At 39.1% G+C, this 20,460-nt stretch overlaps 1 protein-coding gene across 1 annotated transcript in view; it reads right to left on the bottom strand.

Annotated features, from left to right (window-relative positions):
* Nucleotides 1–20,460, bottom strand: part of Sorcs3 (sortilin related VPS10 domain containing receptor 3) — a 581,112-nt gene that overhangs the window by 46,660 nt on the left and 513,992 nt on the right. The window contains exons 15-16 of the mRNA XM_042689442.1: nt 5,975–6,092; nt 4,898–5,031 (exon numbers count right to left, since the gene is read on the bottom strand). Coding sequence (XP_042545376.1) covers nt 4,898–5,031; nt 5,975–6,092 — 252 coding nt within the window. The remainder of the gene's footprint in view (nt 1–4,897; nt 5,032–5,974; nt 6,093–20,460) is intronic.

Below are 20,460 nucleotides of genomic sequence, written 5' to 3' on the forward strand. Positions count from 1 at the left end.
AGCCCAAAGAGGCCAAATAACCTACTCAAGTTCGCACTCCTCTGAGAGAGGCAGATGGGGATGATAATCAGGAGGGAATGCTGTTCTGTATCTGTACAATCACAAAGGACATCTTTCTAGTCATCAGGGAAAATTCTCTGCCAACTATGAAGTCAGCATCGTGTCTTACAGAAAAGCTCTAGGCATGGTCCCAGTCTAATAACATCATACCCCTAGCAGCCCCTCTTGGACCCTTGGACCACTGGTTCCACTCTCCTCCCCCCTGGCTGTATGCTACAGGTGTTCCTGTCCCATCATAGGAGGCAAGGTAACATACTGGCTTGGAATCAGGAAGGTCTTGCCAAGCACAGTGTGAGCACTCACAAACAGATGCAGCCATAATGGCGATGGATGAATAATTAATGTCATCATCATCATCTGTCATCCTAAGGCATAAACCTTAGAGTCACGGGGGAAAAAAAAATCCCAGCCAATTATAACCAAGACATCACAGAAATGGTTTGAAAAACTCAACAATCAGCCTTCAGATATTTCTTCTAATCGAATCCCACTCTGTCCATATGCCTTAGCTCTTTACTCACAATGTTCTCATTTGTATCATTTATGTCAGACAGTACCTGATTCACCTCTCCAAAAGGCTACATTTTTCCATTAGTTAATCAGCAAGAAGACTACACTGCTCCACCACTACCTCTTAGAGGAAGCTTCCATCATGTTCTCTTTGTCCAATAGTTTCTGATCTCCGGTACAGTAAAACTAATACTGTCCAACAGAACTCCATGCAGTTGAATTGTTTTATATCCATGCTGTCAATTATGGAAACCATTAGCCAGTGCCACTAAGAAATTGTATTTAAATTTTATTTCAAATAACCACATGTGACTTGTGATTATAAGAATGTATACTGTAGTTCAGGGCCATGAAATACGGCACTTAATTATATTCTTTATTATCCTATTATGCCTTCTTTTAGCTTAATAACTCTTGTTACTGCACTGTTTGTTGTCTTGTTTATACTTTAGTTTGCCCACTATCACAAAAATCTATATGCTTCCTTGTGATCCATTATACATAATGCTAAACCTTTGGGTACAGCTAAATTGATGTCTGTGGTACCCTCAACCTGTCCCATCTGTTTTCTGCATCTCCACTTGATACCCATATTCTGGTAGATCTGGTGGATCTGGTAGGAATATTATCTTGAGTAGATTATCCAATCTGTGTATACATTTGTGCTATCAATACATTGCTTGTAATAACAAACACTTCTTGCAGAATTTTGTAGAGAAGATTAGGTAAGATCATTCATGTACAAAGAACTGGTACGACGCCTAGTACACAGTAAGCTCCTGAGGAGCATTAGCGTGGAGTGAGTGGCTGGGTGAATGAAGGAAAGATGAGGGTGGTTTCATAGTTACTCACTGGATATTTGTATTTGGATCTCCCGGAGGGCTATTCTCCCATAGCAGTCTCTCACATAACGTTAGAGCAAATCCTCCAGGCTCCTTTATTTTACCACCTGGTTGAGTCTAGCATTCTTAATTCTCAGTGAGAACGTGTTCCTCACCTGCTCATGAGGACAGATGGTGTGGAATAGCTCTCCATGTTAAGCTTAGGGCAGGGGATGTGGAGACTCTGACTCAGTTGAAGCATCAATGTGTACCCAGTGCTCACACTTATTATGGATACCCACCTTGGTGAAAGTTGTAAAAGGAAAGTGTGTCTGACAGTTAAATGCTTCTGTGAATCTGGAAACCCCCTCACTTTAAGCAGAGTAAGGATATAGGTGGCAAAGGACTACCCCTTGGGCAAACAACACTTCCATCAAAAGGAAGATGGCTCCCATCCCCAAACTACTAAACTGGGTTATATCCTCTTCCTGCTGTCTCTGAGTCTTAAACTTGGCCTGGGCCAATCAACTGAACATGCCTTGATTTGGCTTAAGGAAACCACTTAATGGAATGTGCATGGTAATCACTTGTGCCAGCTGTGCTGGGTACTTCAGCTTCCTTAGTTAATAATACTTCCTGGTAGGGAGGACGATGAGAAGGACGCAGGTCTACGAAACTGCTGCCATGCATTACTTTCTCACATGAGTACTCGAGGTAAAGAGGCAAACCATATTCTATGAAATATATATTGAAAACTAGTATAGATGCTTATTGAAACTGACTTAAAGTCAAGGAAAACAATGTTAATATTTAGTTCTGTTCTCATCCCCCTCAACCACTGGCAAATAACCAAGAAATTCCAGAAATCTTAAATAATTTCTCTGGGTAAAGTTCTGCCTAGGTGTGTGTGAAACAATATGGTGAAAACCCTTTGGACAATTAACGAACCTTTAATAAATGAATGATGGGAAGGTATAGATAGAGTAAACGGGGGAAGGCAAAGCAGGAGCATGTAGGAAGGTGAGCTATTCAAGAAAAGTGGTGTTGGAGCTTGTGGACATTGTTTTGGGGAGCAGTGGGGACTTTGGGACAGGTACAGGAAGGATATGTCTGATCAAAGCATATTGTATGTACATAGACATATGTCAAATGTAACCTACTTTTAGAAGTAACTGATGTTCATAAAATGTGGGGGGACAAAGAACTTCTCCCACATTCAAAAGTGGTGTAACAATATATTTAGACTATGATTTTTCTTGGGATGGGGGGTGTTGTTTTGTTTTCTGATAATGTAAGACCACTCAATAGCATCAAACCTTTTCTGCTTGTTTACCTGGCATCTGACCTGAGATTCTCCTACTTTCTTTTTAATATCAGGTATATTGACTGTAGAAATGTAAACACATAATACCTTACACCAAAATAATCTATAAAATCTTCTTGGAGACTATGTATCTATTAAAATTCCAATACTAAAGGTCAAAACTACTTCATCTGGAGTTATTTTAGAGTTAATGAAACATTCTATATTAAACTCCATCTGTAGCAGTAAACCTCAGTCATTTGAAATAAGTGGGCTAAAGACTTAAAAAGAAACTTCTCTGAAGAGGAAGTATACACACATGAAGAAATGTTCAACCTCTCTAGCCATAGAGGAATCTTAATTTTATAGTAACTAAATGTGGACAGCATATTCCTTCTGACACACAAAGTAAATCTCAACTAATAAGACTGAACTCAGAATTTAACTAAACCTGAACCTTGGCTCCCAACTATTCCTTTCCCAGTCCTGGAATGATCAGGTTCTCCTCATTAAAATAGCAATAGTAGGGATCTTGACATTGCCAGATCCTGGGTCCAGGGGAGACCTCCAGCTACAGATGTGAGAACTACAAAAGGCTTGCAAAGGATCTTGCTTCACACTTAGAAATGGGTTCTGACAGCCATCCCTAACAAAGGGTTCAGAAATACTTTAAGCAATACCACCTGCATTAAAACAAATGGATAACACCCAAAGGTACTACTTTGAAGACCATACTTATTTGAAGCTCTGGTTTATCTGCCAGAAATTCTATGGAGACTAGTTAACTCTGAGGCACAAAATTCACACAATAGCTACCATATGTCATATGTAACTTGTACACTATTAGTATAAATGCCTTATCTATATTAATCGTCTAGACTCATTCATTTATTAATTCACTTATTTCTCCCAAGGACCCAATGAGGTACGTGTTATATATTTTTATTTTGTAGCTGAGGTGGTAAAGCCACAGAGATTATGAAAATTTCCCAGAATAAATACTGTGAATATTAGCAATGGGATTTTTTTTATCCAAAACAGTAAATATTACTGAATTACTGAAATAAAAGTATTTATGCTACAGGTCTTATTTCTTTTCACTTATGATGCCTCCTTACAATGGGTGAGGACTTGCCATAGATCAGAAAGACAGAGGAGAATCTGTAGTCTGACATACTCAAAGGTACCATGCCTAAATTGGGTCAATCTACAACAGGACCCAAGGCATCCTGGTACTTATATTCTGGAAATTGAGTATGACTATCAATACATCAAAAGCCCTAATTCTAAGTGGACTCGTTTGCACATTGCTATGACTAATTTGAAACATAATAAAACTTCCCTGGGCTGTACTTGGTGGTACAGCTACGTGGGAGGCAAAGGTAAAGAGGATTATGGTCTGAGGTCAAAGCTGAATAAAAAAAAAATATCCAGAAACAAATAAAATCCAAAAAGGGTCTGAGGAGATGGATAAAGTGGTACAGCGCCTACTTACCAAGCGCAAAAGCCCGAGTTCAAACTAGTACCACCAAAAAATAAAAACAAAAAAATGATATTTTCCCAACTGTAGACATGTTCTTCATTCTCAAAGATCCCAAATTGCCCCCCAGAAAGGTTCCTGCGACTGAAATTTAAATTCCACTTAGCATAACCCATTGAATGGCCCTCACTGAAGCCATACTTTCCAGGGAACATGCTGAGGATGAAGGGCAGATAGGCCCCACTGCCTTCAGTGTTATCAGTTACATGCCTCATAGAAAGAGAAGGCTTCTGGGACAAATTGCCACCCGCTGGACAAAATGAGAATAGGAGGAAGGAGGGAAGGAGGCTGCTGGTAGGGAACAACCATTTTCAACATATTTGGGTTTGACGCTGTGATTCAGCACCAAGGAAGACTAGATGAGTGGTCTGAGGTTGTTCCCTGAGCTTCATCAATGCCCAACCCAACTCCTCCATACTGTCCAATGCAGACAGATGAGAAAGACTTCTTGGGAATGACTGCTCAGACTGTGCAGCGATCATTCTTGTGAGACTCCTTCCTTCTCTCCTCTTTCAATGATGCAGATTGTTCCATGTGGCCCCTAAACCAAGCCAGCGATCTCATCCCATATTTCTGGATCACTTGCTAACTCCATCTTAACCCCAGCCCTACCAACAGGTAAACAGCTGTTTGAAATTGTTTATGAAATGCCAGAGGACTCACCACTCGAAGTCCCAGTCAGCACAGACACAGGGTTCTGAGACTACCGACCCGGAGTAGTCTCGGCCCAGGGCACACTGAGCTCCTGGCTTGCGTTTCTTGAATATTTTCCTTTCTCCCATGACGCAAGGCTCTCCCTTAGAGAGAAAGTCCACAGTGTGAGACGCAGAGAAACACTTAGGCCGTGTGATAAATTAGCTTGTTAATTAAAGGAATTGGCCTTTGCATTCTATTTTTTTTTAAAGCCACTCTGTGTTACAACCACCCAGAACTTCCAAGATCAGAAGTCTGAACCTTTTGCTACCACATAAAAACTACTGTAGGAAGCTGGTTTGGTGCCAGCCACTCTCTACCCACTCTGTCACAAGCTGTCAAGTCCTGCTTCTTTTCTACTTCATGATAGAGCACACATACTCCAGAAACCACACAGACAATGTCATTGCCCAGAAAATCTACAGGAAAGAACCACTTCTGGCTTTTCCCCCCATATCATCTTGACAATAAAATTAAGCTTGACCCCAAACCTTCCTTTTCTGTGATAAATAATCTTAGTGAAGTCCTAGATCATACTCAAGGACAAAGAAGAAGAGGAGAAAATAACAAGGACTCCAGCATTTAGAGAACGCAAATATCTGCCTTTACTGAGTAAGAATAGATACCCATCATTGATAGATGACCCTACCGCTCCCTCTCTCTCAGCAGTCCGCTTCCCAATTCTCCAGAGTGCCCTGATATCAGGTTGGTGTGAGATGTGATCTTACCCTCTGCATTGACAGGGCAGACAAGCAAGCCAGTAAAGGCTTCCTAGCTGTCTGCTGCACAGTTCTCTGCAGATAAATCTAAAAGTCCTGTTTTGAGCATCTTTTATCTACCAAGAAGCTCAATGACCTCAATGAGGATGAAGAACCAAATGATCCCTAAATACCATCTAACCTAGCTGAGGGGTATGACCAACTGTTCCTCACAAACCTATATAAACATCCTCAGATGGCTCACTACCTTCATCCCACCCAAAGGCCCAGAGACCATGAAACCCAGAACTTCCTCCTAGAAGCTAGCTTGCCCTGCCATGGGGAATACCTGATTGAGCAGGTGCCAGGTCTGATAGTCTTCCTTAGTGCAGCGCCGGCTGAAGATAGACTTGTAGTCCACTTTCACCAACTGCCACTCAGAGCGCAGGCTGAAGTGGCCAAAAACTCTAAGCGTTCAGGGGGAGGACGGAAAAGAAAGCACAGGAGAGCCGTCATCAGTCAGCAAATCATAGGTAGAAGATTTCAGTGCAGCCTGGACTTTTTCTCTTCTTCAAAGTGAGAAGAAAAGCCATCCTCATGCCACTTGGCATGCTCTTCCAAGTGGGTTTTCATTAGTCTTTTTTGTTCACTGGAAAAGCTATATATGTGATTCATAAGAAGCATTTAAGATAAAGGGAATTATGGAGAAAGAAAGACATTCACAAGAGTCCAAAATCTCACTCAGATTTGCAAACTCCTCATCTCTTCTTAATGCAAGCAGTGGTATTTTATCTATGTCCATGGACAGGGTTAGTTTCCTCCTCTGTAAAGTGGTAGATAAATATTTATGTTGGGGGAGGGTGTTAGGAGAAGAATAGGATATCCTATGACTGTATCTAACTGTATTATTTGAAATTCCTACTGCCTTCCTTATTCATATGAATGCTGCCTGCTCTCCCTCCTCAGTCCCTGAAAAATCACAGGAGTGTCATAAAAGGAACTCATATTTATGTATAGTAAAGAAGTAAACCCTCTGTGTGACTTGGGTAATCAATACTGACCTTTTCAAATCCCAGCAGTTGATAGCCCTATAAATATGAATGATCAATCATTTCTAGAAAAATAGAAAAAAGACTGATAATCTATATTCTACTCAGGTGGTATGTCTTGCAATTACAATACAAGACATCCATCATGGTGATGTAAAGGAGAGACAAATCAGGCTGGGAGCTTAGAACAACTGAAGTCATTCAAGGAATTGGATGGTGTTGATTTCAGAAAGACTTAATCATATTACCAGCCTTGGATTCTCCTGTGCCAAAGTTCAAATATTCTTTGATGACAACCAGGACACTAATGCTCATCACGTGACTATCTGAAAGAGGACAATGCTTAGGAGCAACATGGGGACTAACATAAATTGTGAAATGGGGAAATGTAGAGCACACGACAAAATGCAACTGCAGAAACAACTATAAAGATTTTCAGATATGTTCATTCAAAATCTTAGAGCCTTATCTAAAATGAGATCATCGAACGTATTTTAAGGGATAGATGGGTAGGTCTATCTTTATTAAAAAGTATAGGGTCTTGATGTGAATCCTAATTTAGCATTGAGTGGTAGAAGTGTGAAGCCTAGAACACTCCCTGTATGTGGCTACTACCATAGAGCAGAGTGAACTTTCTCTCTCTCTCTCTCTCTCTCTCTCTCTCTCTCTCTCTCTCTCTCTCTCTCTGCTAGGTTTTCTCCATTTTCTTATACTCTCACTAAAGCCAATGGTTTCCAAATTCAGTACACTCCTGGAACAGTCATGCAGTGAGATGTTTCCATCTCTTAGTTCTGAAATGTTTGAGTTCCCACTCAATCTGTTTTTAATGGTTAACTCAGTAGCTACCTCCTAGCATAAAGTCTAATTGTTTGAAGAAAAGGGAGTTAAATTGATAAGCCCGTCACTGAAAACATGCCACACTGAAAACATACCAGTGGGAGAAGACATTGAGAAAGGTTTCCTTCCCTCCTTGTCCAGCCTTCAAAATCTCCGCACTCAAATGCCACTCCCTCTATCTAGTATGTTTTCCCGAGTTCAAGTCCTCTGAGTAGCAGGATGTGAGTGAGGCTAAAACCAAACATTTCTGCCTTTTCCAAATAGGGTAGATACCTTATGAATCACAAAAGGCACCATGTCAGATAAAATCACTTCATCTCTTTGAACAAATTACTAAGCAGACACACGAGGAAAACATGAGGCACATGATTTTCATGGATGACAGCAAGGAGGAACATGGGGAAGAAATCTAGGATCCAGGTGCTCATGAAATTATGTGGCTCAAGAATACCTAATTAGAGTATTAAAATCAACGAGAGGGAGGTATGAATAGCTAGCTGCAAGTTTCTGATGCCTTTTGTCTTTGTCACTCTTACAAATGACTTGAAGTCATGAAAATAATGCGTATCAAGGGAAATTGAACTTTCTGGTGACACAAACTAGAAGGAACACTCAATATGCTTTATTAAAGAATCAAGACCTAATAAGGACTTGACAGTCTAAAGAGATAGGCTGAATTTAATAAAATGTGATGTAAGAGGAAGAAATGTCAAATCCTTCCTCTGGTAATGACATAAGTACTGGATTAGAAAAAAAAGCAGACTTGGTATATATACTTGAAGTTAAAGGAAATAATAGCAGTGTAAGGAGTTTCATATGCAATGTGATTAATATAACTGAACACTTCAGGGAGACCTGAAATTCCCAAAATGGTCTTAACAGGAACTACCAGAATAATATATGTTATCTTGATCAAAAGAGGCAATAATCCTGGACTATCCTACCTTAACCAGATCACATATAAGAAAGGTTGTTAATTTTGTGTTTTAACATTCAAGAAAAACACAGACTAAGTCCTTGATATATAGTTCACATATTGCCTTAATCTTTTGAAATTTTAAACAGAATATGAATTTATTGAAATATATATTTATCTATAAATACATCCTTCCTTTTATCATATTACTCCTAAAGGGTCACAGTTCTCAAAATTTAAGGCACACTGAGAAAGAGAGATTAAGATGGTATAATAGGTCAGAGCAGGTGCTGGTGGTTTATATCTGTAATCCTAGCTACTCAGGAAGCTGAGATCTGAGGATCATGGTTCCAAGCCAGCTCAGTCAGGAAAGTCTGTGAGACTCTTATCTTCAATTAACTGCCACGAAACCAGAAGTAAAGCTGTGGTTAGAAATGGCAGAATGCTGGCCTTGAGCAAAAGAGCTCATGGACAGCATCCAGGTCCTGAGTTAGTCTCACAACCAACAACAACAAAAAATAGCTGTTGTCATAGTTTGAATGGTAACCAGCAAAAAGATGACTATGCCTTATTCCATGAATCTTAGAATGTGACCTTATTTGGGAAAAAATTAGTATTTCCAGATGTAAGTAAATGAGAATCTCAAGATGAGGTTATCATAGATTACTGAAATGGAGTAAATCCAAGGACATGTATCCTGGTCAGAAACACAAACAGGAAGGATTCTCAGTGAAAAAACCTTGTGTAAAGAAAAGTTGAATTTGGAGTTGTATGGTCACAAACTAAGCAACATGCAGAGTCATCACAACAATGTAGTAGAGAATAAATTCTTGCCTAAAAATCCAGAAGAAATAGAGCCTCTGGCTTTGAGAACTGTGAGAAAAAAAACCCCTCTATCCTCTTAAGACACCCAATTTATGGTAATTTAAATAGAAATACAGATGACAATATGATTCAAGAGCAGTCTTCATCTCTCAGTCCAAAAGGTCGTATAAGACCTAGAATTGATTAACCTGAACACATCTTAGGAAGAAACAAAGAAAGAAGAGCAAGGTGTGGGGGAATGTTCTATCAGACAAAGTTGCCCAGGGGGAAAGACATGCTCTAGACTTAATTAAGAGCAAATCTCTGAGCTGAGGATCGATTGTTCCCCAAAGCTGACAGAGAGTGAGATGCAAGGAACATCCATGTACCTGGTCTGACTGATGCTGAGCCTTTAATGATGTCGTCCAAGTTATCAGTTTTCCCAACTCTGGGATGTCTGTGTCTGAGCTCAGAGAGATGACTTTTTTAAGACTGAATACAAGAATAGGTGATCAGTCCAAACTTGTGGACTAGTTCAGATTCTCCTCTTTTAAAATCTTGAAATCTTATCATATATGTATGTGTGTGTGTGTATATATATATATATATATATATATATATATACACACACACACATACATATATATGGCTTCTGTCCTTGATTTCGTTATTTTGTTTCCCAGGTCTTTCCTCAAACTGTCACTGATACACTAATATTTTCGCTTGGGAGGATGCTAGTTGACCTTCTCAGGAGGTTACTTCCATGTGTCCCATGTAAAATTATAATCATTTAAACACTGTGAGGAGCATGAGCTTCTTTGTTTCGGGTGAGATCACTGAGGCAAAGCCACTGAGCATCTTTCAAACATAAACACATATTAGCATACATTCCTCCTCCTTGCGTCCATTCTCACTTCTAGGAAGACCACAGTCATTGTGCATATGTTACATGATGTGCTAGTATCTTTGACACCTCTGCATGAACATGGTTTCCTTCACTGATCAGTACTGCATGCATTCACTGCTTATCTGGCTACAGCCTTGGAAGCTGAAGAAATGAAATCCATAGTGAATATAAGCAGGAGTGAAACAAGCAGGACATGAACTATGAACTAATTCATATTCAATTATTTCTTTCACTCATTCTTTCTTTCTATCTAATAATTGCTGGTAGAACAGGTGCAAAAATTTAGAATAACATCTGTGAATGTAAGAATCCAACACAAAAATCAAGAAGACCATCATTGGAAACCATGTTTCAGTGGTGATAGTCAGTGAACAGGTGTACACAATCCTGAACTAGGAAAAAAAATAGGACTGTTTCTAATGAGTAATTTAAAAAAGAAATGACATCTACTTATTAAGCGCCCATTACCAACGAAGCAGATACAGTATACCCCATTGTCTTGTATTATCTTTAGGAATATGGCTCAATTAAAGAAGAAAACCCAAGCAATGTGCAGAACAGAGAAACCAAAGACATGGATATATCAAAGGATAGAATGTGCAGAGCTCACTGTGACACATCTGCAGTCCTGGAAGTTGGAAGGCTGAAACAAGAGGATTTCAGGTTCAAGACTAGCCTGTAATATATATACTAAGTTCAAGGTCATTGTGGGTTACCTAGTGAGACCTTGCCTCAAAAAATAAAACTCAAAATAAACAAGGAGGGGAGAATAGTATGATTCCCAAACGAGATGCTAATTATTAAGAAAATCTATTTTTTTTTACTGGCAATATTAAACTCACTTCAAAAGCTCAACAGGCCCTTTCATCAGAGGTTTTCTATGAGGGCTTGTTAATCGTAGGTTGTCACACTCACAGTTTTTTATTAGTTCATTCGGGATGCCTAGGTGTTTGCATTTCTTTTGAGTCCTAGATGATGATTCTGCCTCCAGGCTAAAGCTGAGCACTGCTACTCTAGACCACCTATCCAGAAATTCTTAGTTTTCTAATATCTTTGATCAAATTTTTGTCACACAATTAGAAATATCCCTAGTGTATAATTCTTTGTATTCTGCAAGGAACAACTTGTCTCACCAGTAGTATGGGATCAAGAATGGCGAATGATAACAAAGTGCCAAAAGAAGGAACCAAAGGATTCCAGAGAGTGGGGTTTAGTTCTCAAGTCTTTGGCAAAGAGAAACGGATTCCTCATTAGGCCAAATAAGTCGACAACAGTTCTACTTCCTTGCCATGATACACATAAACTACTTTGGCTTCCTTCTTTAAACGAGGCATTTTAGCTCCCTTTCTTAACTCAAAGAAACATAATCAGCAATAGAATCAAAACCCCCCATCTTAAGAGAAAAAGCAAGTGAAAGCTTTGAAAATTCCAATAGGCACAATAAATGTTCATTGCCATTATCATTAGGATTCTCATAGCTGGAATCGTCACAAATTCACCCAACTGCTTTCTTATCAAAGGCTTTGAGTCAAAAAGTAATTTTGAGTCAAAAATTCCATTTTCAAAGTACCTATTCACTGAAAACACAGGCTGAGTGTGTGTGTGTGTGTGTGTGTGTGTGTGTGTGTGTGTGTCTGTGTGTCTGTGTGTCTGTGTGTCTGTGTGTGTGGAGGGATATTCGTGCATGTGATATCTTCCTACCGAGCTTTGGAGAAAGTGAGCAATTTCTACATAAATATAGATGGTTGCCTGGAAATTTGAATCTGTCTTTTCCCTTCCCTGAGGAAGTTACTCGTAACCAAAGAAATAAAATAAATGAATTCTCTAAGCCATTTCTCACTGTATGGATTTTCAGGGCAAAAATCAATTAAAATTTATTATTTCGGTTTTTCTTTTGCCTTTTACCTAGTCATGGGGATTTTTCATATGAGTGTATGCCTGAATTCCAAATTCATCTTCTTCTCAGACTCTATGAGTCTAAGGTGCTGTTGATAGCTTTTAAAGAAAAGCAGTCCCATTCTAAATGTCTATATCACTAACATTACTCTGGTCACAAATGCACCTGTATTCCTGAATTGTTGTTTAACTTTTAGCACACAAATTAGCTAGACAACCTGAACAAATCACTTCCCTTAACAATTTAGTGTCCTTTTAATCAGTGGCCTAATGCTTAAAAATCTGGGATGCAGAGTAAAGCTCTAAGATGTCTTCTGAGATTTTCAATCCCTGTGTGTACCTCCAGATGTACAAAGTATTACCTGGTGACCCGGTATGCAAGGGTTTATCTATTACAGTCCTTTACCATTGCTCTGTGGGCATTTCTTTCACGTAAAGGATGTTCAATAAATACAGTTCTGGATTAGTTGATAGAATTAATCTAACAAAACCATTCACTCCCCACCCCCCAAATTGCAGAGAACATGGTTATGAGGGGTTACCCATTGAGATTTAAAAGGATCCAACCTCTGGAAGGGAGGGAGAGCAGCTGCTCTGTCTCTGGTCATCCTGGTCTGTGCTAGGATAGTCAAGACAAATGTGATTTCCTGGGATGTTAAATATTATACCTTTACGAATGTACCATCCAGTCCTGAGTAAGCCTTTCTGGGAAGAAAGTGATTAATTTGAAGGATGTAGGTGGCTCAGGAAAATAAAAGACTTCATTAGAATTCCATCCACAGAGAGGGTTAGTCACTCATTAATTAAATGATTTCGAATGGGATCTGGGTATGTAATTGCTATAATTTAGATGGAAACAATGCCACACTAAATGTAATTAGAGAAGTAGGATCAAAAAAGATGTTTACCACTGTACAGGAGAAAAGCACTGGGTCACCTGTTTCTCCTGAATAGGTATTTGCTTTTTTAAAAAACCTACTTGCATCAACTTTTATGGATAGTTATGGAAGATAAATGGGATTCAAGAAGTGAGTGGATGAGCATGATCTTTCAAAGAAGGAAAGCACAAGGAGTCATTATCAAGACATCACTAGAATTGTCAAGAAAGGAAGAACAAGTAGTTCTTTGGGAGTTAGATTAGGTACGGTCCACTTCAGACTTACTTCTGGTGGTACTTTTCATTGAGCTCAAGTAGGATCACGTCAGAAAGTTGCAAACAAGACTGTCCCAATTCCCTTCCTCCATGACTTTGCCTGCATTGTGAACTCCTCCAACCACCAATTCCTATTTCTCTTTAAATCTTCCTTAAAAAAAACCATGATCAGAATAGAGTAAGACCAAGCTTGACTGCATCAACTCTTGAACTTGGATCTTTCTGTGACTGCCTCAACTCAATTATCCACCATCAGGCTAGAAACCTTCTGCATTAGCAAAATCTCAGTCTTTAACTCTCTCTCTCTCTCTCTCTCTCTCTCTCTCTCTCTCTCTCTCTCTCAATCTCAACACTGATTACCAATATTTTATTGCTCTTTCACCAATTATTCACCTTTACCAACTGCATTTGAAACTCCCTTCTATCCCCTGATAAGAATGGTAATAATAACAATAGTCACTGGTCTTATTCCTTTCCACAGTTTTAATTTTTGTGGAGGAGACTCTCCAGGCACTTTTTTTTCCTTCTTGAATTATGATATGATCTATCAATAAATATCTCTACTTTTAGCTCAAATAGAATTCCATTTTGTGCTACTAACAGCATGGCTTCTTTGCCTTTCCTCTGATAGAGATAGCTTTCTACATTTCTTGTCTTATCCAGTGGTAATGGGAAGAATTGGGGAGAAAAGAGGAAAACTTTTCACATCTGAATATTTCAGTGGTTACTTTGATTTCTTCTTTAAGAAATAAAACTGCTCCTCAATGTTTGCAAATGTAAGAGATTTTTCTTTATTTTCCTTATCATCATTTTATTTTAAATATCTTGTTGATTTGCAATGTCCAGAGAAAACAGTCTCAATGATATTAATTCTTTGAAAGTGGTTTAGACTTTGCATAAGTATCCCAGAGGAGATTCAACTTTATTAGCTGTTTGAAAATAATAGGTATTCTCCATTTCTTGAATGGAGTGTTCAGTATAGGTCCTTTAAACTAAGGTTTTTTTGTTTTTTGTTTTTTGTTTTGTTGGTCATGGAGTTTGAACTCTGGGCTTGGGAACTGTCCCTGAGCTCTTCAGCTCAAGGCAAGCACTCTATTATTTGAGCCACGGTACCAATTCCAGTTTTCTGGTGGTTAATTGGAGATAAGAGTCTCACAGATTTTCTTGCTTGGGCTGATTTCAAGCCATGATCCTCAGATTTCAGCCTCCTGAGTAGTCAGGATTACAGGTATGAGCTAAATTAAGCCCAACTAAATTAAGTTTTTAACAAAGGTGGTTCATATCCAATTTTATGCTAACTTTTTTGACTCAAACTATTGGTTTCTAAGTGGAGTCTATGAATTACAATTTATCTATGACTGTAAATATTCCATGTAGCCTTGTATTTTTGCAAGTTCCTGTATTTTATAATCACACAATTATACAGGCTTTAAAGTTATTCTGTCTTTTTGATGGATTTTATTTTAATCCACGTACTAGTTTTTCTACTATATTCTCTGTGATCTTTTATCTTCTTCTCTTTTCTTTTTTAAGAAAAATGTACTCTCCTCTAAACTTCTGTAGCTTTATGTCTGTATTCTAGATATGACCCTTAGCATATTTAATATGAATCAAAGTTCATAGTATATGAGCATAAGTGTTTTATTCCCATTGATAGATTTTAAGTTCTTGGAAGTTTAAGGTGCACCTTACACATCATAAGCACTTTTCATTCATTAATGTCTGAGAGGCAACAGAATGAAGTAGCTAAATACAGAAGCATTAAGACAAGTCAAGATGTGAACTGCGGAGACTTCTTCACACATATTAGACCTCAGCTTCCTCACATTCAAAAAGAGGGTAACATTAGCTAGCACCACTCTGAAGTTAAAGTATATAGTAAACAGTATTTGTTGTAGGTATTTGTATAAATAAATTGATGCTTTCAAGCAATTAGCACTGTTATACAGTAGTACATACTTATGATGAATTTATTTGTTGGCTGCCTGAGAATTTTGTGGCTAGCTAGACTCTGTACACAGCAGACATTCACTGGATGTCAAACGGTAATAAATAAGAATGTCAAGCTGGGCCCCGGTGGCTCACGCCTGTAATCCTAGCTACTCAAGAGGCTGAGACCTGAGGACCTCAGTTCAAAGCCAGCCCGGGCAGGAAAGTCCGTGAGACTCTTATCTCCAATAAACCACTAGAAAACCAGAAGTGGCGCTGTAGCTCAAGCGGTAGCGCACTTGCCTTGAGCTGAAGAGCTGAGGGACAGCGCCCAAGCCCAGAGTTCAAGCCCCACGACCAACAACAACAACAAAAAAAGAATGTCAGTATCAGGAAGAATGCTTACCACTCTGTATGAATAATATTTCATTTGCCATTCCCACTTAATGGGTGAGGAAACCAAGGGTCAACGAAACTCAATAATTTCTTCCGATGAGATGATGCAGTGAAGCAAATGATGGAATCTGATGTCACACCGTGCATTGCAGTGACAGTTGCAGTCAGTACAGTTGTCTGCACTGGTCTTCCAGCAAGGCTCAGACTCTTTTCCATGTGCTTGGTGGCTCATTAGCAATATTTGACCATACAGTTTAGCACGAAGTCCTTGGCCTGGGAGGGCCTCTTACCTTCCACTTAGAATGGCCTGTTTTCTCAAAAGGCAGAAACGCTGTGACATACATAAATGGAATGCACAGTTGGAGAAAGGGGGAAAAAAAGATGAAATCTGCAGAGAGGTTGTAACTAGAAAGTTCCAATGATGATCCTATTTGTCTCAAGATCTCAAGCATGTACTGTGTGAAGAATTAAGTACTTCTCCCTGAACTATAACTGTCTTAATGGCTTGGACTCCAGTTGGGGATCTTGAAGGCATTGGAAAGAACAAACAGCATCATAAAGTGTGAGTGCTGAAAGGGTCATTTGGGGGGAAACTGGCCTAATTCCTTCATGTGCTAGCAGAACAAACTAAGGCCAGGATAAAACAAGAATCCAAGTGGCACCCGAGCCTCCAGAAACTCCTTTTTTCCTTTTCATGGAAGATGTTTTCAGCTTGCAGTGACTGTGCCACCATGAGTATTTGCTTCCTTGAGGAATACAAATGAGAGAAGTGATGAGGACCAGGGCTGCTATGAACTAAGGTAGGCTTCAGTCAAGCCCTCCTTTCCAGATTGTACTCCATTTTTTCCAGGGCTCTTGTGTCTGAATGCATGCTCTGAATTTCTCAAACTCTGCCCACCACTCTGGGCCACAGCTGCATGCTACGGTTTCTTTGAAGACAGGGGTTCTGCTTGGGAAAGCTGAGGTGCAGCCTTTCTCTGCACAGACTTCCTCTTAACTCTGTTGCATCATGAGAATCATGAGAATGACACAGACAATGACGGAATTCTGGTCTCGGGAGAAATAAAGTCTGCTTCCCCAGAAGCAGCTTAGTGGTTCTCTAGAAGTCTTTGAGGCAGGTAAATGTCAGAGTTGCTAGGGTGACAGAATTTAAATTTAGCTTTACAAGTAGCCAGCATGGTGGAGGACAGGCATAGACCTTTAATTTTCAAGTAAAGAAACCTCTGTGGGTGCCAGGGAAGAATAGGAATCCTCTCATTGGTCTAAATTTTACCCCACATTTGCATATAGATAAATGTGCCAAACATCATCTGCTTTGCAGCGCCCAAATCTGGCTACATGCAATGCAATTTCTCCCTATTGACACACTGGATTTATTTCTCATTCCTCTAAGTAAATAGTTAAACCTGCTGTGGATTCTGGTGAGTCACATACCATCTTCCCCCCACCTCCATCCACAACTCAGAATTAGCCATTGCTAGGAAACCACAAATCCCAACTCAATCCTTTTACCCAGCCTTGACTCCTTTCAGTGGCTGGATGTCATTAATTTGAGAGCAAATTATTAGAAACCTGGAAAACAGTTCTGAAACGCCTGCAGATTTATGATGAAGTCATTTCACAAAAGGTCACAAGCAACCCCGCTATAATTAAATCTTTCATTAATTTTTAAAATACACAATAACTTACAAATGCAGCATAAATTAACCAGATGACCTTGAAGGAATTATTTAGAGCACGGCTTCATCAGAAACTACTATCTAGCAATTTTCTGAATTTTTATTTTATGGGTAGGATTTGTCCATTTTCCATTATTATCTTTTATTGGCTTCCAGTGGGATGTTTATCTGAAATGGCAGAGTACTAAGTTACTCAGCACATTGGTTAGCAATGGGAAGTGGCAGTGGGTATGTAAGAGTTTTCCTTCTTCTAGATCACAAGTCCAAAGGTGGAGTAAGTGTGTTTTGCACAAACAGAAGTGTACGTGTAGCACCTGCTTTTATATTATCTGGGAGAAGATTTTTATGGGTATGCTGATGAATGCTTTTCCACTCGCTCATTAAAAAGAGAATGTATTCTCATTAGAAAAAACACTTTCAAACTATAAAAAAATCTATAGATGAGAAAATAAAAGGCTGTGTCTGTCATGTCCCCTTCCATTCATTGACAGTATTTCTCATACTAGGAGATAAGCAATAATCAGAAACCACAGCCAGCACTAGAATCTTTAGTTGTTAGAGATATCCTGAGACCTAACACAATATCTACATATCTATCTCTATCTGGGCCCTCCTTCCTTCTCTCTCTCCCTCTTTATGTGTGTGAGAGAGAGACAGAGATACATCAAACCATCACCACAATGACAACATTTCAGAATAGCTATCATAAATACTAGAGCTTCTAGAAGTCTTAGATCAATGCCTATCTTATACTTAGCTACCAGTGCACACTGTCAAATTAAAAAGAAATAATTCTTGTTATGAAACAATAGCAAAATGTGTACTGCATTAAATAGTCTTATAAGAGCTCAGCTTTCAGTTCTCTTTGAAAAGCCAGCTCCCCATGCTTCCTCTTGCTTCTTCCTCCCCTGGAAGCCTTCTTCCCTCTCTGCCTCCATGGAAGAAGCTACTGATGATGAATTTCAAATCAAAGCAGAAGGAACAGTGTTTGGGGAAGGAGCTTCTGGTCTCCAGAAATGCAGGCCATATCCGTGGCTATTGGTGTGTGTCCAGGCCTCCTGATTGTTTTCCCATTAGGGTGTAGATGGGATTAGTGGTAAAGGAGGTCAGCAGCTACAAGGGAAATTGCATTGAGCAAAAGTGAGACATGAGCTAGATCTTAATAGAAACAGGCAGGGGATCAACAGCATGAATTCTGCAAGTGAAGTCTGCGTTAGCTGCATGATACAATGACCAATGAGATGATGGGAAGAGGCCTGATGATTCAAAGGCCTGTGATATGGGGAGATGAGGAAAGAAAAAAAGAATATGAAGAAAGAGTGTAAAGCTAATTAAAATGGAAGGAGCAAAAAAGAAAAGCAATTTATAAGATGAAAGAAAAGAAATTCCTTTTGTGTCCAAACAACCCTGATTCTTTTCTCAAAACTAAGGCCTTTCAAATGGGTTTGAAAATTCAAAAGCCTGTTAAGAGCAAGAAGATTTTTATTGAGTATTTAGGGTTCTTTCTTTTTTCTTTTTTCTGTTGTTGATTTATTCCATTCTGTTGCTATTTATGATTTCTGTGCCCTTTGTCTTGTACATAAGTTTATTTGGAGAGGGGAAGGGGAAGCCCAGAAATGGGACAAAGAGATTGCTCCATTTACAAAAGCAGACACTGTGATGAAAGAGAACCTACTACATGAAACTGAGGGGAAGACGGGTGTATGTGGTTTAAACAGGAGAAAATATGTGGTTATTGGAAGAGCTCTAAAGGAAAGGCAGAAAGGGACATCCAGTTTTCCCTGGATGTCACTGCCATGCATTTCATTTCACTTCTTTTGAGTCAAATCCCAGAGCAAAATATACAAAGAACAAGAAAAGGTGGAAAAGCTAGCACCTGCCCTCACTTAATTTGTGTCCCTTCAGTAGTATACAGTTCACTCACTGCATCTCTGCTGAGCATCAACCACATAGACACACACACCATTACATTCTGTGTGTTGAGGGATGGTGAAAAGATGTAGCTCAAGTCCTGCAGACTTAAGATAAACCTCTCACTCTAACTTCAAAGATGACCAATAAGCATAACAACCAGAAATGGGTGCAAGAATTATTCATTATTTTTGGTGCATATTCACAGGGCACTATTGATGGCAATGTTTATTCCTCCAACCCAGCCAAGGCTCTTCAGAGAACATTGCTAAGAAAACTTCTGTGTATTTAGCTAGAGGCATGTGCAAAAATACAGCAAATACTGTTTCTAATCATGTAAAGCTAAATAACACCTATTGGTAGGGGAATGGATAAATAAATTGTTGTACACCTATATCTTGACAGAATATCATGTAGTATTAGAAGTGCCTGGACCAAAAAGACAGGTCTTAACTTAAAAAAAATATTGGGTGGAAGAAGTATGTCAAAGAATTATACATTTTTAAAAACACAAAACAGTACCTACAGATCAGTAATTAAAGTCTCAATACTTATTCTAGAAAAATACATGGAAGGGAAAAGGGCTTGAGATAAACACTACTGAGATTGATGGTGCTTTGGATGTCCTCTGTATTTCACTTAAAACTGTATACAAAAGGATAAGATAGATCATTTGCATTAATTTCAGATAGGATGTACAGGAGTACTTAGGTTATTCTTTGTGCTCTTCTATAACTTAAATGTGAAAATGAAGAAAATAGTTATGGAATTACACAGAGTCTACATCAAGGAATAGTAAGTGCATCATTTTACAGTTCACCATCAGCGGTCCACTCTCTCCATGTAGGCTCCACCTCCTGGTCATACCACCGTATTAGGAGTCTATCAAGGGATTGCTCCATTGACAAAGGCAGAGACCTCATGGGCCAGTCACCTGTCAGTAGCACCTCCAGCTGGCAACCAAGCCTTCCACTTGGGGAGAGAACTTTTTATCCAAACCATAACAAGAGTACAATGCTCAAATGGTACTTGTAGCATAGCATACACATTAAGTCCAATTTGTAATCTTGTTCAAGGTCAACTTATAACTGAGGGACCAAATCTGATCTATTACCTGTTTTAGATGGCCCATAAACTAACAATTATCCTTAAATGTTCAGAGGAATGAAAGGGCAAATGAAGGATTCTACTTTAGGTCATGTGAACATCATATGCAATTCAAAAATGTCCCATCAATCAAGTTTTACTGGAAGGCACAGACGCTTGTTGGTCTACATGTTGTCCATGGCTATCTTCACCCTCTGGATTGGGGACAGGAATGGCTGGAATAGAAACCCTGTGGCCAGCAGAACATAAAA

Source organism: Dipodomys spectabilis, unplaced genomic scaffold (genome assembly GCF_019054845.1).
Source record: "Dipodomys spectabilis isolate Male_0828 unplaced genomic scaffold, ASM1905484v1 ptg000125l, whole genome shotgun sequence".
Classification (NCBI taxonomy): domain Eukaryota; kingdom Metazoa; phylum Chordata; class Mammalia; order Rodentia; family Heteromyidae; genus Dipodomys; species Dipodomys spectabilis.